Raw genomic sequence first — 27,339 nt, 5'->3', positions numbered from 1 at the left:
AATGAACAATCTAAAGGCTACAGAAAGGAGGTGTCAAAGAGAATGGAATGAAAAAATGTGCTGATGTTGACTCAATGTTAACAGCATTTACATAATTATCTCTAAACGGAGAAAGCTGGGAACACCTAGTAACAGCTTTGCGTACGGGTGTTAATGTTCCTTCCCTCTCCAGCTGTTGTGCTCTCTCACCTGCTATTGTGTAGCTTGTAGTGTTACAATGTGCCTGCAGAGGGAGACAGAGTTCATTGTTAAACCTACATGAACTTACAAAATACATACAAAACATCAGAGCAGTTAAAAAAGAATATAGTAAGTAAACATAAGTTATCCTTCCAGCATAAATTAAATATTTAGCTCTTAATAAGTTAAAACTTCAAAGGTGCATTAGGTGTTTTTTCCTCATTAAAAAATGTTGTACACATATTCATATAAAAATTAATAGTAGCCTATAACCTGTTTAAAATCATGCACTTTCAAACTTAACATAACAATCGCTGTTTTTATTCTACATTTTTATTGTTCAAAAATCAGGTCACAGCTTAATTTCACTCATGGCCATGTTCAGATTGCCAGCAAAAATATTCAGATTTTATCTAGATGGGTTTTTGAAAGTCTGGACAGCAAAAACATGGAGGTGGTTTGAAATGCGATTCCAATCAGATTTTTATAGAAGCGTCTCAGTCTGGACTACTCAAACCGGTCTTTTGCATCACTCTTAACGTGACACTCAACGATAACATCAAAACTGGTGACAGAAATGCTGGAAGTATTCATAGGTGTTCAAATGCATGTCCAAAATTATCTACATTTTTCTGTGCGACAGAGGAGTTCTGCTCCGCAACTTGTCAGGGCGCTTATTTGGAAAGAGAGATAATGCACCTCCATTTTTCCTGAATCCGTTTTGAAAGCCTCGTTACATGTGCGTATGCCTACATAGTTACAAAAGCAATCATGCAGATAGGTTGATTATGTCTGGACTCTGGACACAAATCTTTTTTGCAGTCTTAACATAGCCTTTCACTAGGCTCAGGGGTGTCCAAACTTGGTTTAGCTTCAACTTGCCTCACCAATGAAACCTGCCTGGAAATTTCTAGTAAGACCTTGATTAGGTGTGTTTAATTGGGGGTTGAGCTAAACTCAGCTAAACCAACGGAATCTCCAGAAGCAAGACTGCAGTAGCTAAATAAATTAATTACGACCCTGAATAGAGCATTTTTGCAATGGCACTGATAACTGAAAACTATAAAATGATTATGCCTCCAGACAACTAGGTGTCAGTAAAAGACGACATAAACTACTGCCATTTTGAAAAGCACAAATGATATATATATATAAATATATGCATAGATACTTAATTTGCCTCTGTTTCTGTGGGCTGCTATACATAAGCCGTCCGTCATATTCAAACTGTCAAAGTCAGCCAGTAAACACTCGAGTGTTGTCACAAGTGTTGCTGGTATTCTCAAAAAAATAACTTTGTTTCTTCTTTCCACACACCTTGTTGATTGAGTGAAGTTGCACAAGAACAATTAGGCCTACACAACAAATACACTGTACAAGTGAACATCACATTTATGTATTTCCAAGGTTTTGGAATGTTTATATGCACTGGAGGAAAAAAGTATTGTAAAAAATAAATAAATAAAGTATACATCTGTGAGCATGCTGATAACATACTATCAAAAATAGTATTAACATAATGTCCACTCAAAACAGAAAACATTATTTTTGTAATGTCATACATGCATGCGTGTATTATTACACAGTACATGAACAAAATTTGTATATATTTTACATATTATATATTTAGCACATTCAAAACCTACATCTGAGCAGATATTCGAGAAGAAAAGCTTCATTGATGAGGCAGTATTTTACAGAAAAACACTTCTTTAACTATATCCAAAACAGGACAATGAAATACTGTATAAACATTCCTTTTATAACATATTATAAATCATATTTATGTTATATTAAACAGCATACAATGTTCATCCTATAGTTTAACCGCCTAGGTTGCTTATAACAATTTCAGTTGACTTCACTCATCTCTAAGTAGGCTATAGCAATCTGCCAATATGTACATAAAATGTACAATGTACAAAAAATATAATGTTTTCTAAGGTAAGTAAGAATAAATGATTTGCCCCTTAAATAGTATAGCCTCTCCTCAGCTGGATCAAGTCACTCCTCAAAATGAAACCAAATCGCACTCTTCATCTGAGGTAAATTCTTCCAGGAGTATTCCTAACCGCGTTCCAAAATGATGTAAAGTAGTAGTAAACTTGATGAAACCTGATAGGTTTTTATCGAGTTCATGAAGTGTCAAACATTCCACATTTTGTTTTTCAGTTAATTAAGTGCATCATCCAGGTTTTTTGTATTTTCAATGTGAACACACTACTGACACTATTATAACAAATTGTCAAAGAATAGTGCATAAGTACGCATCTTGAATAGATTCAATGTACACTTGCTTCCTATTTCTGATCAAATCTCAGTTCTACGCAAACTTCAGCTATAGAATTCTCAGTAGCAGTAGTAGTAGCAGCAAACTCTCTCTGTCCTGTCTAATAACTGTTGATGATCACAACTAATTATATTAAATTATAATATAGCATGTTAAATATTATTAAGCAAACATAATATTTGCATATATTAAATAAAAATGTCTTCAAAAAAAGTTCTAGAATTTTACCTCTAAAAGTTAGTGTGGAGGTGTGTTCTTTAAGATGTAATTTTGTACTCACAATTTTCACAAACAGCAAAGTTGTGGTGCATTGAGTCCATTGTTTGAATTTTTTAACTGTTTTTTTATGGAAGCTGAAAAAAAAGAAGGTAACTGCGAAGTTTTATCTCACAATTCGCAATTACCTTTTTTCTGTGTCGGAAACAAGCTTCATAGGTTTTTGATCGTTGTTGTGGTAAGATGTTGATGCGCTATGTGGTTAGTGGATCTCTAGGTGGGGAAACCAACAGAAAATTGTTGGTTTCCAGGACTGGCAAAAGGTGACGGGAGTAAACGAACAGACAGACGCATATTGTGGTCCGTCTGCTAGTGTTGAGCTTGAACATGGCACTTAACCTGACCACTGGAGTGATGCACAGCAGCTGACTGTGACTTCCTCTGTGTGCTACTTGAAGGACATGCAGGACTCTGCTCATGCTTTCAGTCCAATGACCAAAAGCATATTTGTATGTAATGCACATAAACATTTACTTTTCAATGGCACAATATAATCAAATAACAATGTTTTTCTTATTCTCAAAACATAAGGTAACCATACTGCCGATTTGCAGGACTTCTGCCAGTTTAACACTGTGTGAAATGCAAACCCCATTATTTTAGGCCTGGCTAATCTTGCTAGGTGGACACAGTAATAAAACCTCCCAGCATAAGATGTACTATACTAAACATTTATACACACTCACTGAGCAGCCCAATCTAACCTGCCAGAAAGCCATTGTTTAGATGTTTCAGTGTGTGAGCGGCCCAAATGAAAAACTGCACAGATGGAAAATGGATTTTTTAAAAACATTTTATTACCAAATGTTTCTTTAGCATTACATAAACAACAGTTTATTCATTTTATCCCTGTTCTTTTGTTAACCACACACACTTTTAGGGGAGTCTCATTGGGTACAAGAGTTTGAAATGCATGCGCAGGTATTTCAAATTACACATGGAGAAACAGATGGAAAATGAAGTTGATTGTTGAACATTAAAACAACAGTGGTGAGACAAAAATTTAAAAGTTCAACTCACATTTCATGTACGAAAGCTGTACGACCGAGTCTCCTCTCGCAGAGAGTGTCCCCTGAAAGCTGCTCGTATTTTATCCACTCTGAGGTGATGGAGGGATATGCCTGGAGGAAAGAAATGAAAAGGATCCGAGTGAAAATTAAATGGCACCGTCTGGCAGTCAGCTCAGCGGGGGCCTAGGGTTAATCAGAGGGGGTGAGAAAAAGAGAGAGAGAGAGAGAGAGACTAGGAGGACGACAGTAATGCAGACAGACTGGAAAGTATCAGGGAGACAGAAACAGAGCAAGAGGAGAGACTAAAAGAGCAGCGAGTGTGAGACTGAGTCTGAACCAGACAGAAAGATCCATTAGAATGGAAAGACACAGGGACAGGAGGCATGTTTAGAGAGGCACGGCTGCCCTCAGAGACCTTTTGAACCGTCCGCAGCGGGTCTGTCTGTGAGTCAGCACTACATGAGGTGTGTGATGTATGTCAGTGAAAAGGTGTGAGAGTTGAGAGGAGGAACTTTTTCAATCTCAGTATCTATTGAACCTCGGGTTCAATCATTTTATAGTTATTAGTCCCATTGCAAAAATGCTCTATTCATGGGAATATACTTGAAATCTAAATCTAAATTCAAATATTTGAAATCGTATTTAATTGTATAGTTAAAGAAACTCCCAAAACGCCGTTGAAGGCCTCCAGAGAGGAAAGTTGCATCAGCTGAAAAGAAGAGAAACTTTTTTTAAAGGGTTTTTCTAACGCTGCATCAAGCTTCTCATGAGGAAATTAAAGAAAGTTGTTTGTTAACAACTTTGAAACTTTGGTGGAGGAGTATTCTACATTTCCAAAAGAAAAGCAATTTCACGCTTCATTCCAAGATCCAAACACTACTTTATTGGAATTAACACTTATTAGGCTACATACCAAGACTCGAAAACTTTGTTAGCACATTAAAACCGCTTAATTATCAGTATGATAGCTCATCTTGTTAACAAAACCTCCCATGATAATATCATCAATAGCATCAAAAATACGCTTTGAATCCTAAATAGCCCTTAAAAACAACTATTTCAAATCTTAAATTTATAAATGCATCTAAATACTTAGGTGTCTATTTGGTTTTTGGTGTGAATTCAGTTGCGCAGCATTGAGGAGTAAATGATAGGCCTACTTGATGCTCAAATCTCAAATTCCGATTAAAACGACGACGACGACAACGACAACAACGATTTCTGTAGGATATATTTAAGGAAGAGGTGACCCAGCTCGTAGGAAAATTATGTTGGATCCTGAACACGTCATTAAGAGTTGGGAGTTGAAGTCATGCCCAGGGCTCTCAAGTTTTATCAAAAGTTTAGAGTGAGATTTAGGGGAGGAGCCACCCAAATATTTGCAGCAGCGGTCCCTCGACCCAACCAAATTCGCTTCAATTTTTGCTAGCAGTTCAATTTTGCCTATTGTTCATAATTGACCAGCACAAATGGAAATTATAACAATTGTTAAATCTGATAAAAAGACAAATTCATCCAAATAAAAAGTTATATTTAAAAAATACAAATTTATTGAAAAATAAAAATAAATTTGACCCCAAACAAGCCAACTGAACATCAGTGCTCAATGTACATAACATTGTGTCATAACAACTTGCCCTGAGCATGTATGTCAAGACCAAAACCGGTCACCTTTACAGGGGTCATCATATGCCCATTTTCCTCAAGTTGGTATGATTCTTTTGGGTCTTCATGTAAAGTTTGAAACATACTTTGGTTAAAATTTCTCAATGGTTGTGTAAAACAACACCCTTTTTACCTCTTCAAAAACAGCTCTGTTCACAGTGACCCGTTTCGGTGCATGTCTCTTTAAATGATAATGAGCAACAACTTTTTGGCTTTTTGAGGATTAAAAAAAAGTGAATGGATTTTTTTCATTGCATGGTGATTGTGTCCACACCCTGCAAAGACACAATGATTTGCAAATACCATATAAAAGTGTATTTTGCATCCGATGACCCCTTTAAAAGCAGTTTTTGCAATCAAAAATAATTTAGCACGAATTTGGCTATACTCCTCAAAATCAGCTCTCACTGTCTTTGATCACAGGCAAGAGATATCGTCCAGGAATCGTAAAATCAAAATGCTAAAAAATAAAATAAAATAAAATGATGTCCGCAAACCGCATTCATCAGATCGTGCTCTTTCAACTTCCACTCCGTGTGTGCGCGTGTTGTCTAGTAACGAACGTGCTTGCAGCGGGAACACATAATTTACCCGGAAACAACTAATTCTAATTTCTGATTGGCTTGGTAGCTAGGATTTAACTCAGTATAACTCGAGACAGATGCTATGAACTCGGCAGAAACTTCCCTCCGTTTGCCTGCGCCTCGTCCATTAATTGTATAGCGGGACAAGTTCCCTTACTCCTCAGCGTGAGAAATACAAGGTGTGGCGTGTGAGCGTGTGAACGGGTTGAAATGCGTGTGTCTCACGCCCAATGCGTGAGACTTGAGAGCCCTGCATGCCACTGGGACGAAAGTACAGGTTACCACAGTGTTTTGATGGTATTGATGCCATTCAGTTAATCGTTGTACTCTACTGTCCTCTAGTGTCGTCAGATGAAACTACATAGACATTGTAAATGTCTTTGAAATATTATGTGGAATTAATCAGAGGGGTATATTACAAACAAGCATCTGGTGTTTCCAGAAAAATGTGAAATAAAATACAATGTCTAAAATATATTATGCGATTGAAATATCGTTAGTTTTTCGACCATTTCGGTCTGTTTCCAAAACAGCATTCTTAAACAACCAAATTAAGCCACTATAGAAAAATCATTCGTTTTTTTAACCATCTTGATCTGTTTTCAAAACATCCAAACACCCAAGCCACTGAGCTAACATACACTTACCATTTTTCTGTCCACGAATTGATGTCAGTGGCAATTTACTATTAAAATGCCCTAAACAATGCCCAGCCAATAAATCTATTTAATAAAGTAATCCATACGTTGTACTTTGTCTTTTTAAGATTCAGATTTCAATCATTTGTCTAAAACAGCACAAGTGTATTTTGTCATGACTCTGAATAGGATTTGATGGATGATGGATGGATGAATAAATTAGTGTACTCTTGTATGCATTGTCACCACTAGATGGCAGTCATCTGCCACAAATTACAACCCATAGAATTCAAATCCCTAGAATAGAATAGAATTTAATAAATAGAATAGACAAGAATAGAATAGAATAAAATAGAATAGAATAGAATAGAATAGAATAGAATAGAATAGAATAGAATAGAATAGAAATAGCTGTTGTTGCCAAACAACCAGGGTCAGATTAAATTGTATTATTACAATTATTGGAACTTTCACAGGTAGGCTACAAAGATCTTTAAGAGTCAATAATAATGCTTATTTTTAACTTCAAAAGTCTAGAGATGCAGAGGTCTTTAAGATCATGATTTTGCATTATCCAAACAGACACATAACCTGCTAGACTTGATGACAAATTGCCCAAACTCATATAGTTGTCTAACTTGTCTTCTACTCTAGCTCAATAAAACAAGGTACAGTAATTAAACTACAGAAAGATGAGTCACTTTTTTTTCTCAGAGGAAGATATGTCTGTATAAATATGATGTTTTCTCTTGCTCTGTTGCAAAATCTTTTATTATGAATTTCAATCAATAATTCAAAGATGTGCAGTTCCCAGTTCTCTTCATAGCCTACATAATATTTATAATGGACAACCGACATGTTTACCCAAGTGTGCCGCACAAGTCCTGAAAGTAACGTGAAAGAAAGAAAGAAAGAAAGAAAGAAAGAAAGAAAGAAAGAAAGAAAGAAAGAAAGAAAGAAAAAAAGAAAGAAAGAAAGAAAGAAAGAAAGAAAAGTGAAGCCAAGAGGTTTCGATCGCCCCCAGGTGGCTGGATGCAGTATAGCTCAAAAAACCCGTCCTCTCCATGTAATCTAATAGGACACAGTAAACAATCAAATAATTATTAATTTTTACTAATTAATAGTTTTTTTACAAATATGGTTTCTGTAATTTTAGGTAGTTTTTATCACACTGATATAAGTCCAAGTTTTTTTTTTTTTAAATAAGTTTGTTAGTTTTTTTTTTAAATGCTATATAAACAGGGGGGGGGCACGTCATGATTGACAGCTTCTCTGAGTGAACTGAGGCACCTACAGACTTTTTTCAAGAAATTGGAGCTTCAACTTTAATTCCTACATTTCCAAAACTGTTTATTTCAAACCAACATAATGAGTTGCTCTGCAATAAACCATACTCACACACACACACACACACACACACACACACACACACACACACACACACACACACACACACACACACAATTGTGCTGTAATACTAAATATCTTGTGTTTACACAACAATGCTGCTAATTCAGAACTATAACATTGTGTGGTATTGCTTAATTAGCCTATTTTTAAATGAGACTTTTAACTTTTATAATCTTACATTCGCTGGCTGCACACTTCAGAATGTCACTGGATGCGTAGCGCAGTGGTCTCAAACTTTTTGACATTGCTTTTTGACAGTATTGGAAGACCCCGAGATTTTTCCAGTTTTTCATGATCTACTGGGGAAAATTTATTCACTCACAAAATTTAACTTAATAAAATATTTTAGAGGTTGAAATATTCCTTATAAGAATTCCCAAACAAACGAGATTTACTAATTTACATGACTTTTCAAATGCAATCATACTTTAAATATGAGGCTTATGTTTTTTTTTCTAGACAGTGATCCTGGTTCCTCAAAACAAAACAAAAAGTTAAGAGGATAAAAAAAAGAAGTATCTTGATTTTGTTGTTTTTGCCTTAGGCTTATTTTAAAACTCTTTTTAAAATTAAGGATACCTCTGAAGTTTACTTATAGGCTCCCTAGTGTGCCCTGGCCCCCTGGTTGAGAACCACTGCAGTAGAGGTCATCCTTGTTCCCATGATTTTATATAAATACAGTACACTGCACACTGATACCCTACTCATTTGATGTACTGCTTATTGCATAGGCTACTAAATATTAAAGAAGTATGCATATTCCAAAGTGTTGATGGGCTCAAGGCTACCTTTTCCACTTACTGATGAAGAAATTAATTAGGTTATCAGTTTTGTTATAATTACATTTGAAGATACATAACAGAGAAAAATAGCCTAAGGAAGCAAGATTTATTTGAAACTAGAGTTTTGGTCAAAGTCACCAACATACAAGTGATTCTTCACTCAGTACTTGAACTTCAGTTTAATAGTGTAATCACGCCGTTGATTATAATGGCTGCTTGACTTTTGTCGCGTCGCGCGCTCGCTCGTAGACACGGTGTTCAGCTCTACATGTCTTTCCACATCAAAGGGAAATCACACAAGTTCCAACAGTTCAGCGGTGGGAGGCTGCCAGCGCTTGAAAGGATCGTTCGCCTCCAATGCACCAAAGCAAACAAACACTCTTCCCCTCGGAAGTTGCATATTTCCATAAATTGCTCTATGGATAATAAGCGCCCTTGAGTGCCGTCAGTGTTGTTTGTGATTCAGCTCGATATGTCTGAAAATCAGCCTCTTTGCGCTCTGGTTTTCTTAACTTCACTCTTCTGCTCGACATGCTCACTGGGGACACGTTTCGTTCATTCAGCTGCCCTAGATGCGGATGGGAGATACAACATTAAGTGGGGATTTGACGAGTCCACGATAACTTTTGAAGTAGAAGTGGAAACGAGAGGATATATAGGATTCGGTTTGTCACCGACCGGTGCGATGTCCTCCTCTGATATCGTGATAGGTGGTGTGCTCAACGGAAGTTCATATCTGCTGGTAAGTGTGTGCACGCACCTTTGGGTGTGAATGCATATCTTATTATACACAGCTCACAGTTTAAAATTAGCCTGCTGCATTTTGACCTCTGTAAATGTTGTGCTGGATTGATTATTATTATTAGGGGCCAGGCACCTATTGTAATTTTTCATTTTCTTATTCTCCTTCTTCTGTATGGGGTGTCTATGGCAAGTCCTATCAACGGAACATAGGAAAATGATGAAATTTGGCACACTTGTAGAGATGGACATGAAAAGTAATTGGGCCAATTTTGGAGTCTCTAGGACCAGCTCTATAGCGCCACCACCAGTTAAAAAATGCAACATTGAAACTGTTATAACTTTTAATCCCTTAAATCTAGAAAAATGAAACTAAGTACACCTGATTCCACTCATTATGGTGATCACAATCAATATTAATTACATTAAGACTCCGCACATTACAGTAGTGGCCATTTTGAAAATTAAATGGCATGTCTGCCATTTAAAATTTTGTCATAAATTGCAATAACTTTTAAAATATTTGACATATCTTTACAAAATTTTGTACGTATCATCATTTGCATGTCCTGAAGGTACATGAGAAGTTTGTACACAGCACCACCTAGTGTTCCAGAGATATACTTTTATTGAAAAAAAATTCCAAATTCTGCCAATGTGTCATTTTCCAACATTGTGACTGTCCGCCATATTGGATTAAATGAAACCGTTTTTTCACTATTCCTACAAATTTTGCCCAATTTTGTCCAAAGTCATACTTTGGACTGAGTCGCACAGAAATGACTTTTTAGTTGTGGCTTTTTTGAAAGGTACATTATTCAGTTTTTCTGCTTCTTCTCCTTCAGGTTTTGTCCAAATTGGCTCAAATTCTGTTTGGACTGAACCGCACAGAAATTACTGAACGGATATTTGATATTCTGTATCGTTCCCGATCAATTCTTCTCCGCAGTTGACCTTGCCTGTGTTTGTTGCTTTATGCTAGTTAGCTTAGCATTATAATTGGTTATTTGTAAAAGTTGCTTCTGTTCCAGACATTGTGTCTTTCTGAGAATTACCTAATCTGATCTAATATGAAAATGAAAATTAATTTTGAGTTGATTCTCACTTGAGCTATGGCCTCTGTCTGAATACACATCTTCCCAGTGGTGCGATGAGATAAACGGCAGGCACCTGACCTAGAGTTAGTGGGTTTGAGTCCTGTGTGGGACAACTTAATAAAATTGTTTGTAAAGTTGTCATTTCAATTCCTTTATAATCCAGGTAAGCATTGTTCTAATCTTTCTTCTTTTGAGATTAGAAATATGATTGTTTTTATTCATTCTATGTTGATTCCCACCTGAAGTCTTGAGTACCCAGAAATTTGTGAGATCAAATAGGATGGTTATAGCAGTCATTGACTTTCATTTTTTCTGATTGCAATGTAGTCGAGTCAAGTCATCCTCATTTATATAGCGCTTTTAACAATGTAGATTGTTTCAAAGCAGCTTTACAGAGATAAACATATAATTTAAGGTAACAGAGATTGGTTTAGTTTTATAGTGGTTCTTGAAAAATGTTTTTTTTTCAGCTAAAGTTAGTTTTGATTGATTCACTTCCGTCTAAATGATAGTTTGTTATCAAATTAGGGGCCGCTAAGACGACACCGTTCTCTCTAAACAGACTAACGCGAAACTGTAATAGACGCTGATGGCGTTCACATGCGCATTAAGAATTGATTCTATAGTTATGTGCGTTTGAATATATGTGCACAGGTTTGTAATTCCTTACAAACCATGCCTAAACAAACTACTTGTTTTGTCTTTAAATTTTGATGCAGAATTTTATTTTATCTTATCACTTCGGGTGGGTAAGCGAACCAAAAAAATCCACAACGCTTTATCTGTAGAGTGGTATAGGGATCCTCCATAGGGAGAGGCTAGTTGGCACTTCAGCCATGAAGGAAGTTGGCACTTCATGTAAGCAGTTACATAAATTGGTTGTATTCTTCATATTCATAAACATATACTCTTTTTTGCCTTAATTCTCATCTTCACATCTCTTTTTGTGCATTGTGTGTAAAGTAGTGAGCTAGAGAGCAGAAGGGTGTGATTAGAGGTTTGTGGTGGTCTAATTAAACCTCTATTTTGTTAATTGTTCTGGCTTTTATACATTTCAAATTAAATACATAAAGCTTTAAACAGAACAGCAATTTGTATTCAACGGATAGCCCTAACCCTAACATGATGAAAGGAAACCAGGATTCACAAATTAGAAATATGAAACATTAAGAATTTTACAATTATGTACCACTTCCAATGAAAGGAATATACAGAACTACTTTTTTAGATGCACATTGCTATGCTTTCACGACATTTGGTGTGCTTAAAATGCTTCATATGTTTGCAATACTTGCTGTGCTTGCTGTACTTCATGTTTGCTGTGCTTGCTGCCCTCTTTGCTTGCTGTACATGCTGTGCTTACTCTGCCTACACTGCTTACTCTGCTTGTGGTACCTTAGGAGCTTGGCCCCGTATCACTACTTGCAGCTATATTTATTATTATTATTTCAGTTTTAAGCAGGTTACTCAAATTATTTAAGTCTTTTGAATAAAATCTTTATGGATCTGTGATGGGAAAAAATCATTAACAACATATTTGTTCCCATCCATTTAACTTTTACAACGATATGTAAAAATAAAAGAAAAAAATAAAGTAAAAAAAGTTTTTAAAAAATCAGTCAAATTAGTTTAGACTGATTTTACTTTTTTACTTTCATTTGTTAACCATCCCAAAATGCCACTGTGCATTCAATAGGAAACAACATTTCTCACACGCTGGTGAAGTAACTTATTTAATGCATTATTTTTGCATACTTTTTACATCAGAATTTTTTTTTTATATATTTTTTTTTTTTTTACTTAAACAGAGTTTATAAAATTACATACTTTTCAAGAGTGTGAGCAACATTAAAGGCCACTGTCTGAACATTTAAATCTGCAGTAATAGTTTTTTGTTTGTGTTCTGAAATCGGTTGCAATGAGATCATCAACAGTAACCCACTGACCTGACTATAATCAGCTGCCTTGTTGTGACCTGGATTTTAATCAGACAGTACTTGCACAGACACTATACCTTTTCAAATGAAAACAGGGTAGTATTTGAATACATCCACCCCAACTGTCCATATTCTGCACATTATAATCCCCATCCAGCTGTGTCTAATTGTATGATGTATAAAATAGACCAAGTTTATGATTAGTGTTCAGCAAAGGGCTATTCATCAGCATTGTCTATTGTAGACTCTTTTATACCTATGCATTGAAGTTTTAGTTTTGTAAGCGTGAGTCATGACTGTTTTTGTTCCAAAACTTAGCTGTAGTTTTGTCTGAATGCATTGGACAAAAATAGAACATTTGTAAGTGCAGCTGACCAAACATTTTGATCAAAGGTAATCAAATGTGAACGAATGCAGACCAAAACCAAGAAGATTTACTCACATGATCCCAATACTCCATTAAAACAGGTTCAGAATTAAAAGGTGCAAACCTGAGATGGACTAACTTGGTTCCTCCTCACTCTGCTCAGGACTACTTTACAGACTCGAACAGAAAGGTCCACAAAGATCCACTGCAGAGCTACCAGCTTCTGTACGGCAGAGAGAATGGCACACATACTGTCCTGGCTTTCAGGAGAAACCTCCAGACCTGTGATGACAATGACAAAGTCATTACGGTAGGTTTGACTACATGCATCATTACATCTGGCTCCATAAGTCTAAAAAGAAACAGCTTTTAGTGTCAGTGTCTCTTTATCCAATTTTTGGAGCGTGCACCAAACCAAAGCTTTGTAACTGCGCTCTCAGTTGTAATTATAATGTCAGCACATAGCCTTTTGTTCAAGGGAAAACAATAGTATGGTGTTTTAGTGAGGAGTTCAATCAACTTAATTCCCTAAAATGTTGTCAAATGATTACTTATATGAAAAGCCTATTACACTTACAGTAAGCTTACAATTACCCATAATTTGTTACTGAGCAGGGCAGTACAGTGAGAGTGATCTGGGCATTCCATGAGGAGGACGTCGGAGTGTCAGGACCAGTCTACCATGGGATGAACAGAGGCAGAAAGAGTTTGCGATTACTCAACCCTGGAAGCAGCTCCAGCATCCCAGCACGGACCGCTTTCTTTGACCTTCAGAACGAGGAGGTGAGGAAAGTGCGTGCAGCAGACTGCTGGAGCGTTTGATGAGCTAAGAGTGACATAGAACGGCTTAGCTTAAGGCAGTGTTATGCCAACTGTTTTGTCTATTTTTGCATGCTTAAAAATCAAGGCCCTTAATGTCAAGGTTTTGTGGTTACATAGAATCCTTTTAAAATACAGACCCTTTTGCCTGCTGATTGGGTATTTTTTAATGAAAACAAGGCTCCTTTTATGCCTGTGGGATACTGCCAAACACCAGATTTTATAAGAGTGTACATATTTACAACCTCATAACAAATGCCCAGTATTGAATAGGAAAAAAAACAGGAAATATGATTAATAAAAAGCTGGAAGTCCACACTCTCCCGTCCACAATGGAATATTGCTGGTTGTTGTCATTTAACTGCTATGTTTAACTGTTTTGGGAATTTTGTAAACATTTTTAAATATTGCAGGTTCCTGTGCCTCATAAGGATACAACATACTGGTGTCAGATCTATAAATTTCCAGAGTTAAAGAAGAAACATCATGTAATCAGAGTGAGTAATACAACTATTTAAATGGTGAAGCATGCCCATCTTAATGAAATCATAATGTTTAAAACACTTGCATTAATTTAAGTCATGTTTTATTCCAGAGATGAGATAGCTATTCCAGAGATGCATGCTTAGGAAATTATAGGCTTGCATATCGCCAATTAAATCCTCCCTGTTTTGAAGTGCCTTTTACCATCTCAGTTAACTTCTACTGTACCTACATTTATGGGCTTTATTGAAGCTTGTGCATTATACTTTTCTCTGCAGTTTTAAACAAAGAAATTACAAAGAATTTCTCACAAAGAAATTCCTTACAAATAAATTCTAGATATTACTATTATATTACCACAGTGATGGGGAAGCTACTTACTGTGGTTTGCCAGGCTACTAGGTAACCATAATTTGTGTAATTTGTTGTTAAACTTCATTCAAGCTTCTGTTTACAAAAAGTAGCTAGGTACTCTACAAGTAGCAAACAATAGCTAACATTGAAGTTTCTTTTATATATATATATATATATATATACTTTCTACAATTTAATCAGTGCCATATATTTTACTGGCACAATAACAATGTGGAGTTTTACTTTGAAAGTATCAAACTTCAACAGGTAAATTTACACTAAATATGACAACATGAAACATGAAAATGCTACATATAAGAGGACCATTTAGGATGAACTGATTCACTAGACCGAATCGGATCCAATGCTGTACAGTATACTGTATGACAGAGAGGATTAGACTTGACAATCTTTACTGATTTAATAGCTGATATCCTTAACTCAATCTGCCAGCAATCACATCATTCTCTATAAAGCACAGCAGATTGGTTCCTCTTGCATCAGCGGCCAATTAGCTCGCTACTTAACTTTTAAAATACTTGGTCAGTGTTTGCTGTAGCAGTGCAGCGTACTTTTAGAAACCCTCCACCTTCCCTAGCTCCACCTGCATAAATATCCTAAGGGTAATTCATGTATGCCATATTGTACAGCAGCAGCATGTCTTACATGATCACAGTAGTGTCTGTGTATGTATTGGCAGTAGCAGGTCCCGTACTTTCTCTGCAGCAGCAATAGCAGAAGCGTAGCAGATCTATTTCCGCCAGACCAAATATATCAACATTGTCATATACATTACCATGCTAAACACTCATATTTTTCATGACAGTTACTGTCATGCTACTGAATAGCTTAACCATTTGTACATAAATTATATTTCACATGCATGTTTCAAAACATGGTATGTTTTTCCTTATATTGGTTGTTTTTACATCAGTATATTTTTCTATGTTGTCACCTGAGTCGGTGTCCATCTCTTTCTGTCTCCCTCGCTTCTATTTTATGTCTCACCTGCTTATTATTGTCTTTTGCAGCTGCTATTTGTAGATCAGACATGTTACTGAAATTATACTCTCTGACCCAGATGAAAGAGTCTTCCCATAACTAAGCTTTTCAAGTTTTACTTAATTAAAGGCAGAATAGGTACTTTAATCATATGATAAACTACTACAATTAAGCTTCATCCTTTCAGGCTAATTTTTCAGATGCACCAACCTTTAATTTAATTTAACTGTTGTAGTCACCAGTTCGTGCCTATGTAAAATTCAGCTGTGGAAAGACAGGCGTGCATTCATCTCCATGAATTCATCACTATGGCTACAGCTCCTCGTTTTTAGCAAAAACATAAGCGCTGCACATGCAGAAGTGAGCAGCACGCAGTATGAATGTATGCCATTTAGTTTGCTGCAATGTTCAGCATGTAGTGTGATGGATACAAAGACTCTATACAGTGAATAGACTTGAGTAGTCCATGTTTTACAAGATGATGAAACATACAGACAAATGCACACTTGCATTCACTAGTCAGTGGCATGTAGACTTTAGTTTTGGCCTAAATCAAGCAATTGTAAATTACCAAAATACTTTTGGAGCATACTGTAAAATAAAGTTTGTCCTATCGCTTCTTGCGTACATGTAATGTAAATGGACCATGATATTACATTTAGCCTCAAATTAACCTTTTTATTAACATCAACTGAACACAAATCAGTTAAAACCAACAAGTGAATAATTATTGTGACCCCTCTTCAGCGTGTCCTTTCTACATACACTAGCCTGGTATTTGTGAAGCTCCAGGCTGTGTTAGTCTGATGCCAGCTGCCCCATATAACCATAGCAGTGTCTGTATGTTTCCTGCTCAGTTTCAAAGAGCAGATGTTGAACTGTCAAACAGGAGCAGATTTTCCAGACACTATGCTCTCACTGTCTATATTCAGGCTATATTGTCACTGTCCTTATTCAGTCTAAGCCTCATGCTATGTGATGCCAGATGAGGGTGTACTTTATACAGTAAGAGCCCAAATAAAGGGTAGTTAATTTGCTTGTGTAGTCTAACAGATTGCATGCACGCTTAGGCATATTGCAGATGATTTACTAACAATAAAAGCACAGCTGAACACCCATATTTAAATTAGGCATGTGCTTGTAATTGTCACAAATTTATCAGAATACCCTGGTGCAACATTTTTGAATGATTGCAAGCGATCTTAGTGTGTTCTCAATGACAAAAAAACACAATTTTAAACAAAAATGCATCTTTCATAGTAATGTCAATACAGCCATGTGCATGAAATATTGCTGTTCAATATGAAGACAACATAGGTGGTGAGAGCTGAATCTGTACATAAGATGGATTAGACATGCTGTTATCAGTTAGATACAATATAATACAACTATACAAAATGTTACATGTACATTAGATTTTGGGGTCTCAAAAAACAAAACGGCTCCCCATGGGTAAAAAAGAGGAGGTGGAAGTGAAATAAAGGAATGTTTGAATATTTATACAGCCACTGTTTGGCCCTGGGTCCCACTGCTTTAGGCAGAGGCCCCTGGAAGAGAGGACACAGTTAGCTCTGTTGGAAATGCTTTTATTTAGAATTCCAGTTCCGACAGAAGGAGCCCACTGTGAGGAGAGAAAAAATCATTCTAAAATCCCCCACCTCCTACTCCAAAGATATCTGAGCTAGTTTTAGCTCAAGAATCCACACACACACAGACGCACGCACGCACGCACTCACACACACACACACACACACACACACACACACACACACACACACACACACACACACACACACACACACACACACACACACACACACACACACACACACACACATAGACACACACACACACACACACACACACACGGGGACACACACACACACACACACACACACACACACACTCACACACAGTTCTCTTGTAGAGGAGCTAAATATAGTGTTTTAAAAAGATAACATACTTTTAAAAAATCTTTATGGCTGATCCCTTTATCAAAGCTCTGAACAGCACGTGTAGTGGAAAGTGTTCTTATTTCGGATTTACTCATTTTTTTTCACAAGGACAAATTAAATCAAAAGTGAGATTTACAAAATTCAGAAAATAAATTCAGCTTTACCATCACAGGAATTAATTACGTTTTAAAATATATTAAAATAAACAGTTATTTTAAATTGTAATTATATTTCACAAGAGTACGTTTTTGCTGTATAGTTGATCGAATAAATGCAGTGTGGGTGAGCATGAGAGAGTCCTTTTAAAAACAAAACAAGAAAATCTCACAGACCCAAAACTTGTGAACAATAATAAATATTAAAGGGTTGGGTTATTTGTCAAAATGTATGTAAAATTTGTTCCCTTTGGATCCAACAGTGGAATTTGAATTGAAGTAACCAGAAGACAAATGTACTGAATTTTGAAACAAAATACAAATATTGATTGAGCTAATTATGTCATACATATTGACATTTATAATATCATTTTCAGGTTCAATCTATAATGATATAAATGCACTAATAATAAACAAATAAATACATTTTATACTCCATTAGCTCTTAATAAAAAGGTTTTTCTGTACTGCTAAGTGAGATGTATATACCATTTTAATTCCTTCAAATCAAATTCAAACAATTCTGCACCCTGTTTGCTACCTCGTTCAAACTCAAAAACAGAAATGAAATTCAAAAGGCATTCTCAATTCAATTCTGAGTGGTGCACAACTCTGCAATTTATATTCCACTCTCTTTGTTTGGTGTTTTCAGATAGAGCCATTGATTCAGAAAGGTCATGAGAATCTGGTTCATCACATTCTGCTCTACCAGTGCGACAGCAATCTGAACAAGAGTGAGATCAACAGAGGACATGAATGCTACCATCCAAATATGCCAGACTCCTTCTTCACCTGCGAAACCGTCCTGTTCGCCTGGGCTATTGGGGGAGAGGTGATCATTTCATAAGTTCATATTCATTTGAAATAATGAGTTTCAGATACTGAATGGAAATTATTTTATGTATTGCAGGGCTTCACCTATCCTCCACATGTTGGAATGTCTTTAGGAACTTCAATAGATCCAGTCTATGTACAGATGGAGATTCACTTTGATAACCCATCTTTTCAAAGAGGTGCCGTGTTTATACCATGTTACATGTATACATGTTATATCTTTTTATTTATTTAATACATTAACAGTTTAAGCCCAAACCTGCCTCACTTAGTGACCTATGACATGACTAAACATTACATTACAGTTATTTTCTGTCACATTTTGTGTCGGTTATTATATTTTATGTAAAATAATCAATTTAGTATCCATGGTATACTACAATGATTTTCAGCCAATCATTAAGGATCTTTTCTGTAAGGGTCGTACCAACACAATCTCATCGCGATATTTGGTCAATTGGTGGCTAAGGGTGGGGATACTTCCATGCTTACTCTTTTTTCGAATAATCAAGTTTTTGTACGATTCACGTCGCACAAATTCATACGTAATCGCCGCCTCGTAACATAGTTATGTTTTCCCATGAGATCAGGTTGGTTAAGCCGCAAAGAGCTGAGCTCAGAGTTTTGGTCTCTCCACAGGGATAGTGGACAGTTCAGGCCTGCGTTTTTACTACAGCCCCAGCCTGAGGCGCTATGATGCTGGGGTCATAGAGACAGGAGTGTGGGTCAGTCTCTACCACATGCTGCCCCCAGGCATGCAGGATTATATTACAGACGGGCACTGCACACAGGAGTGTCTCCAGGAGGTGAGACCGCAAAAACACTGGAATTATAGTGGTTACACTCCATTTACACTCTATGAGATGATATTCGATAGCTACACTAGCACCATTCAGAGATTTGGAAACACTCTTTCATAGTGATTCCAAATGTCTGAATGGTGCTAGTGTAGCTATCGAGTGATGATGCTGAAAATTCAGCTTTGCCATCACAGGAATAAATGACATTTTAAAATATATTACAATAGAAAACAGTTATTTTAAATTGTAATATATTTTAAAATGTAATTTATTCCTGTGATGGCAAAGCTGAATTTTCAGCATCATCACTCCAGTCTTCATTGTCACATGATCCGTCAGAAATCAATCTAATATTCTGATTTGCTGCTCAAGTAACATTTCTTATTATCAATTTTGAAAATAGTTACTTAATATTTTTGTAGAAACTGCGATACATTTTTCAAGATTCTTTGATTAACAAAAAGTTTAGAATAAGAACATAATTTATTTGAAATAGTAATTATTTGTATCATTACAAAAGTCTTTACTGTCACTTTTAATCAATTTAATGCGTCCTTCCTGAATAATTAGAAAAAATTGCATCGATTCCAAACTTTTGAAGGTAGTGTATAAAAACAGAACATTTTAACAATTAAATCCTACATTGCTGAACAGAAGCTTAAATTTTCTTTAAAAACAAACAAAAAAATGTCTTATTAGTTCTAAACTTTTTAATGTTAGTGTAAGTTAAGTTAATGTAAGTTTCTCAAAACCCTGACCAAAAAAAAACAAAAAAAGGTATAACGTGTCTCTCTTCCTGTAAGTCATTAGACAGTGAGATGCCCAGTGGAGTTCATGTGTTTGCAGTTCTGCTCCACGCTCACCTGGCAGGACGGGCTATCAGAACCAGACACTTCCGCCAGCAGGTCGAGCTCCAACCACTTGCCTCAGATGATCAGTTTGATTTCAACTTCCAGGAGTTCCAGCCGCTCAGCCAGGAGAGGATCATCCTGCCTGTCAGTCCATTTCAGTTTCATAATCTTCATTGCTCCATCTGAGGGTGAAATTGATGTGTTGCATTAATCACCAAATACTCACAGTTTGCTTTGCTCATTTTTGGAAAACCAAAAAATAGGTTCTGTGATACTGTGCTTTTATCTCACACAGTCTCGTTTGGGTCAAATTAAATATGACATTTACTCCGACTAATTTCTTTACACTGTTCTCAGGATTTATAGCTGAGGGATTGGTAGTATTGTAGCAATTATCATTATCCGCTCCAGTGTCCATTTTCAAACACTTTGTATTACCTAAGAGTGGTGTAATAAATTCAACATGTAAACAGCGCACATTGTGTATCTGTGTAAGGGCCTACAGGCGAGAGGTGACTCATATGTGAGTTGTGACCTGTTCTATTCTGTGATAATCAGCAAGGTTTTAACGGTTTACATTCAAATGAGTTTAAATTACCTATTTTGTTTGGCTAACACCCAACAGTGGGCATAATAGATAACCAAATGTTTTTACTAACCATGCAATAACTTGCCTGTTTTTCTGTCAACAGGGAGATTCTCTAATCACTGAGTGTAGATACAACACTAAAGGCAGAATGAACATGACCTGGGTAAGATTCAAGCTTGTGAAGTCTTGTTTGCTTTTTTAACAATTGTATAAATGTGTGTCTTATGCTGAATTATTTATCATATTAATCCTAGATAATAGCAAACCTTAATAATACTGTAATAGAGCTGTTCAGTCAAGATGTCTGAGTTTTAGGCCACCCCGAGCGGTAATTTGCCATGGCTTCCTTTGGGAATTTCTAATGGGATTTTAAAATAGCTTTTCTTGATGTATGACTTTACAAAGGTCTGTGGGGAATATTACTTGAAACTTTATCATTTTGTTCACCAACTTAAAGGGATAGTTTAAAGGGATGAAAATTCTGTCATCATTTACTCACCCTCATGTTGTTCCAAAACTATGACTGTCTTTCTTTTGTGGAACGTAAAAGATACGTACGTTCGTTTCACAGAAGAAGTTGTACAGATTTTGGACCAACATGAGGGTGCAACTGATGACAGAATTTTCTTTTTTGGGTGAACTATCCCTTTAAGTTTACACGCTTTTACATGTTGTAAGGTACACAACTATGGTAGTCCTAATGTATCAACTTGTAAGCAACCTTAAGAACCCTAATATATAAATAGCAATTTCTTTTAAGAGTGTGTGTGTGTGTGTGTGCGTGCGTGCGTGCGTGCGTGCGTGCGTGCGTGCGTGCGTGCGTGTGTGTGTGTGTGTGTGGGACTATACACTAAAACTATAGAGTTTAGGACTACAAACTGAACAGCTCTATTAGAAACACGTCTTTGAATCTCAACAGCAGGCTCTTGGCTAAACAATCTGTTTGCAAACAGCTGCAAGTCTGAGGAGATGGATCCAGCTGCTGATGTTTGCCCGTACACATGAAGCCAGTGAGCTGATAGGCTGAGCCGAGCTGCTTTTTCTCTGTAGACAGTCCACAATCCATAAACATCAGGGCCAAATCACTGGTGTTTTGGATTCATATTAGAGAGATCAAGATATATTTGCTGCTCTGTGCATGTCAGTTCAGTTTTGCTCAGTACTGGGCATAATTTGTCACAGGCCTTTGGCTGTTACAATGATTCAGATGCATTATGTCAGTGTAATATTTCAAGGTCTTGACCCTAGTAATGTGGAATATCTTTCTTTTTTTCTCTACAGGGAGGTCTTAGTACACGCGATGAGATGTGTTTGTCGTATCTGCTGTACTACCCCAGGGTTAACCTAGCCAGGTGTGAGAGTTTACCAGAAATCACCGGCCAGCTCAAATTCATTGGGGTCAAAGAGATTCAGGAGCCTGTTACGTAAGTCTGAAAAACCACCTTAGAAAAGGGCTTCTTTGTTAGTGGCAAATATACACAAGTATGAGGCTGCCCAAGAAAAACATCCAAATTACCTGAGAGATATGACTATATTAAGCATCCTGAAATAACAGACATGTGTCTGTAACAGGCTGAGACTAGACTCTAGATTTTTGTGTTTAGCCAATCAGAAGACTTTAAGGCACTATCTGCCTGTCAACCATTTTGCATTTTGCTATATCCAGCCTTATTTAGCAATTGTCAATTGTTACTTTAATGTTCAAGTGCGCTACTGCTATTTGCTACTGTTGTTTTTGTCAACTTTGACAGGACAGAGAATGCTACTACTCACATGCTCCAAGTACAGTGTATCTTTGAAGGTGGGGTTTTGGAAAGTCTAATTCATTGGCTAAAGTATACTTCAGTTTTGACACGAATACTTAGCTGAATGCATAGCCTATCAAAGTATACTCCATTTGATAGTGTACTTGATAGACATCGTTTAAACTAGAGTTGCGTATCTTCTGAAAAAGAAACGGATGAGACGGAACTACAAAATATTGTGTGACTTGTGTGAAAGTGTGTGACTTGTGTGACAAGCACTTGTGTGAAAGAGTTCAGGGACACTCACAACTTGAGAGGCCAAGAGTTCTCATCAAAACTGATGTATATTTTTACAGTCCGGAGTAAGGAGTATCCACCTTGTTTTACAACGCAGAAGTAAACTATTTTCAGTGAATGTGCAAGAATTCAGATTCATTTGCCACTAATAACTAAAAGAAAACAAGGTGCAGTAAAACAATTTGCACTACCAGTGTTCATGATGACAATAAGAAATTAAAATAATATGATGACAAATACCAGTTTGCAGTATCAAGCAGGATAACAGACTGTTTCTGTACAGCTAAACTAACTGGAAGCAGATTGTACTTTCAAGTTTTTAAACGGCTGGACCCACTGTTACATAAATAAGGTGGATACTTTGGGCTTTAGTCTGGTTTAAGTTCCAAAAAAGCTACAGTAACACTTACAGCTCCTTTAAAATTAAATTTAAAATGACAAAAGTACTACTAAGCAGTAAGCTAAAGTAGGTTATGAAACATAAGAAAACAGAGAGAGAGAAAAATTGTGAAAAACAATGGAAAGAAAGTTCAAGGGCAATATATTCATTTAAATGGAACAAACTTGAGACAATTCTGTGAAATGATAGACCTTCCAATGACAACTTGGTTGACATAAGACTGGCGTTGTGTAATAGCTTGACAGCGGTTGATTGATGGCCTGCCGGGTAGTTAGATGATCAAGTGAGGATAATTGTTTTCACTTATCATCCAAATGTTCTTGCTGTCATGTCAGCACAAGAGCTTTACCAGAAGATGTACCATCTTGCTTCCATCAGAAAGTGCAAATTGTTTGTCCGACCAACTGGGACATCTGGAATGGTCATTGTAAAATGTGTTTGTCTCATTCTGAGAGAGCCAAAAGACAGATGTTATCAAATCTAGTTTGCCCTTCTTGCGAAACCTAGTTTGCAATTTTCATTGCTGAGATAAAAAATAAATAATCAATCAATCTTCAAGACTTCTCTTTTACGTGTTTCTGAAATTCCAGTTATGCTAAACACATCATCTGTGGACATCATAACATCACTGATGTGTAACCAATCAGTTTAGTAACACATTCAAACATGCTGGCTCTCCAGCAGTCATCTAGAAAGAGAAGTGGTTCTTAGCTAATTGTATAGGTGGATCTAGCTCTTCAAGATGTTATCGCAACCACGGTATAAATCTAAAGACATAATATATGAGTTTTAAGGGAGGTCCGCATCTCAGAGCAGCTGCGTGTTTTCGACTCTGTGGGTGTCTGCTGAGCTGCTGATGTTTTGTATAGATTCCTTTCACTAGTTTGTATAGGGAGAGAGAGATGTGTGGTTTGTTATGTCCGCACATGTTTGTTTGTGATTTTGAGTGTGAGCAGGCGAATGTGTGTTTTGGATGGACTTGGAAGTGTGTGTGTATGTCTAAAATGAGGAACATCTGCAGGGGCCTGCTGGTGGAGTGTGTTTATTCGACCCCCTAAGGCTCAGAGCAGTATTGTGCTCAGATGCTGGAATTGGGGGGATTGTAAGGGAATAGACCTGGCAACTCTAAACAGATTTAGTTTCAAAAGCTCTGCCCCAAGCGCCCTCTGTCTTTCGATCATTACTCACACTCTCTCACACACACACACACACACACCTATAAAGCTCACTGAGGGGATATGGACCCCCAGTGAGTACATTTATGACACTCAAACCATCATATATATGATATGGGGAATACGGTAAACAGTACCATAATATGTTTAAAAATCATATCTGTATATATTCAGTACAATTTCACAGATGCAGTTCTTATTCAAGAAGCACATAAGTTAGAAACATTATATTACCCTATTTTTTTTTTAAATTCATCACTGCTAAAGGAGTTGGATTATAGGTATTTAAATGAATACAAACGATATTTGCATTGATATGTATAGACTTATAAGCCAAACATAAAGTGTTTAAAAATTAAAGGAGTAGCTGACCTGAAAAATGGAGGGGGGAAAAAATCCATAATTTACTTACCCTCAAGTAGTTTCAAACCTATATGACTTTCCTCTCTGAAACACAAAAGGACACATTTTTGTGGAAAAAATAAATAATTTTGCTAGTTGCTGTTTCCATGCAATTTCTCCACACTGAATGAAAAATGAAGAATTTAGTACACAACCTGAAAAGTATCATAAAGGTGGTGTGTACTATTAGTGTGGAAATGTAGGTTGTTGTGCTCTAAAATATGAACAAATCATTCCGTTTTGCAAAAGAGCAATCGATTCATTAAAAGATTCATTTAAAAAATGATCAGACCACTACTTCTCTCATGAACACACCAAGAGAGCTAGGGATATCTTCAGTAAATAGCAAATGCTTAATATAATCTAAATTCAAATACAAAAATTAATATGGACAAGTGTCATTTAGTTCAAAAGAGACATATGGACTCCTTTTTATGATGCTTTTTAGGTGCTTTGGCATCCTCTTGGATGACAGCTGCAGTTCCCAATCCTTGTAACTGTATGAAAAAATTTATTGGAAAGACTTGGGTGATCAAATGTGGATAGAATTAAGTATGGTTATGGTATTAAGCAAATGCACTACACCAAAACCATCTCTTTTGCTTTTTCTGAAGAACTTGGCCATTTGTGATTAAGAGTCCTAAGAAATACAGCAACCTCTCCTTCACGGAGGCCATGGACAAATATAAGTGGACGAGGAAGAGAGGGAAAGCGTTCAACAACATGGTACGGAAACTTCCCATGAATGTCCGCTGCTCCAAGATAGGCCAGGATGAGTGGTCGGTGAGTGATTTTGGTTATGCAATGGCATGTACTGTATTCTTTTATATTCTTTCATTTTAAAGTCGCCCTCAGTAATTTTTTTGTATATGTGGCTAGTAAGGCGCCTTGGACGTATACTGACACCTAATGATGTGGATGCCGAATAATAATAAAAAAAAAAAAATACCAAAGGTACATTAAATATGCTGTTCACATGGGAGGACATTCAAATAATACTATTATTTGGCTGGTCATGTGATCTTAAACGTTCTATTTGTTTCTTTACTGTATGTGAACAACTTTTTATTGTGGAAAAAAAATACTGAATGCACAACGCGCTGAAATACCATTCAAACGTTTGGCTTTCAGTATATTTCGTTCTATATAAACGTTCAGTATATTTTCAGTAGCAAGGATACACTAAATTGATCAAAAGTGACAGTTAAGTAAATATTATGCAACCTTGGTGAGCATAGAAAAAAGACTTAAAAAACATAAATGTTTATCGACCCCAAAAAACTGAACAGTAGTGTCCATATCAATGTTTTTTCAAGTGGTCAGTATTTTCAAGAGGTTTCTAAGAGGTTGATTCAAGTTGTTTTCTCTGTCTCTAACAGATTCAAGGGATGATTGTCTCTCCTCCGGAGCTAAAGTTAGACCAAACATCTGCTGCTGTCGTGACCTGTAGGAATGTCTCAGAAATTCACTGTGAAAGTTCCATCGCCCTGCTCTTCACTGCTTGTTTCTTCCTCATACTGCAGACCTGCTTTCACCTCTAATGTCTGTTGCATCTCATCCAGTGTACTCATAAACACACATACCTTCAGCAGGTTCCATTGGGCCTAGTGTTTTCCAGCAACAGTGAAGCTCAAGATTTACACCTTGCAGACAGTAAAAAGTAATTGCACTATGTGACACATTTTTACTTAACCTAAATCAAGTTTATCACTAGCACTGATCACAACTGTGCTGTATTCATGTAGGCATCATTCATCCTTCTCGTGGAATCTCCTTTGGTTTTGAAAGCCTTTCTAACAAACGCCTTGCATATAAATCTTGCATATAAATCTTGTGAGTTAAAGGGATAGTTCACCCTCAAATGAAAATGTCATTTACTAACTCTCATGTCGTTCCAACTCTGTATGACTCACATTCTTCTGCGGAACACAAAAAACAATCTTTTGTTTTTGATTTTTTGGTCCATAAAATGAAAACCAGTGAGGTTTAATATTGTGTTGGACCCCATTGACTTTAATTGTATGCAATGAAAGCAATTGAAAGTACTTGTCATGCAGAACTTAGAAGTGGTGTATATTTTTTAATACATTTATCTCATTGACACTGGTAGTTATATTAAAAGTGAAAGCTACCTTAAAAATAACACATGCAAAAGCGTTCAGTCCAGAGCTCTGCGAACTGTGTTCCTCTCATTATAAGCTAAATGTGTCTTTCATAAATGAATGCTGGCATTATATTCAAAACCATTACATTTTTATATGCTGTCTATGTCTTTTAAGTAATAAATGTTTATTTCTTGTAAATATTTAGAGACTCTATTTGTAGCTGGAGTTTTTAATGAAATGACATGGCCATTTTATATTACAAATGTATTTTAGGTTAACATGTTGTTGTTGTTTTTTTGTTGTTGTTTTTTTGCATTATTAAATTCAGTTTGCTTGTTTGTTTGCTTTTAAGGTTTAGTTCATCTGAAAATAAAAAAATATTATATAGCTGCCTTA

General features: G+C 36.4%; 1 protein-coding gene and 1 long non-coding RNA gene across 2 annotated transcripts; one reads left to right on the top strand and one right to left on the bottom strand.

Annotated features, from left to right (window-relative positions):
* Positions 1-20,379, bottom strand: LOC143729169 (uncharacterized). Its single transcript, XR_013199950.1, has 4 exons — positions 20,243-20,379; positions 13,102-13,259; positions 3,767-3,867; positions 1-223 (listed from the first exon to the last, which is right to left on the bottom strand). It is a non-coding gene; the product is annotated as an uncharacterized LOC143729169 (long non-coding RNA).
* moxd1 (monooxygenase, DBH-like 1) lies at positions 9,020-27,339 on the top strand. The gene is made up of 12 exons (XM_077220269.1): positions 9,020-9,577; positions 13,141-13,287; positions 13,593-13,760; positions 14,210-14,293; positions 18,398-18,577; positions 18,656-18,758; positions 19,219-19,385; positions 20,183-20,374; positions 20,923-20,982; positions 22,101-22,243; positions 25,453-25,621; positions 26,218-27,339. Exons 1-12 carry the CDS (start codon positions 9,308-9,310, stop codon positions 26,377-26,379), a joined length of 1,845 nt encoding a protein of 614 aa, XP_077076384.1. The 5' UTR covers positions 9,020-9,307; the 3' UTR covers positions 26,380-27,339.

The sequence above is a fragment of the Siphateles boraxobius genome, unplaced genomic scaffold (assembly GCF_051911475.1).
Source record: "Siphateles boraxobius isolate OS27281-9 unplaced genomic scaffold, OSU_SipBor_1 8, whole genome shotgun sequence".
Lineage (NCBI taxonomy): Eukaryota > Metazoa > Chordata > Actinopteri > Cypriniformes > Leuciscidae > Siphateles > Siphateles boraxobius.
Note: the sequence above shows the minus strand (reverse complement) of the source record. Positions and strands in the feature narration are given on the sequence as shown.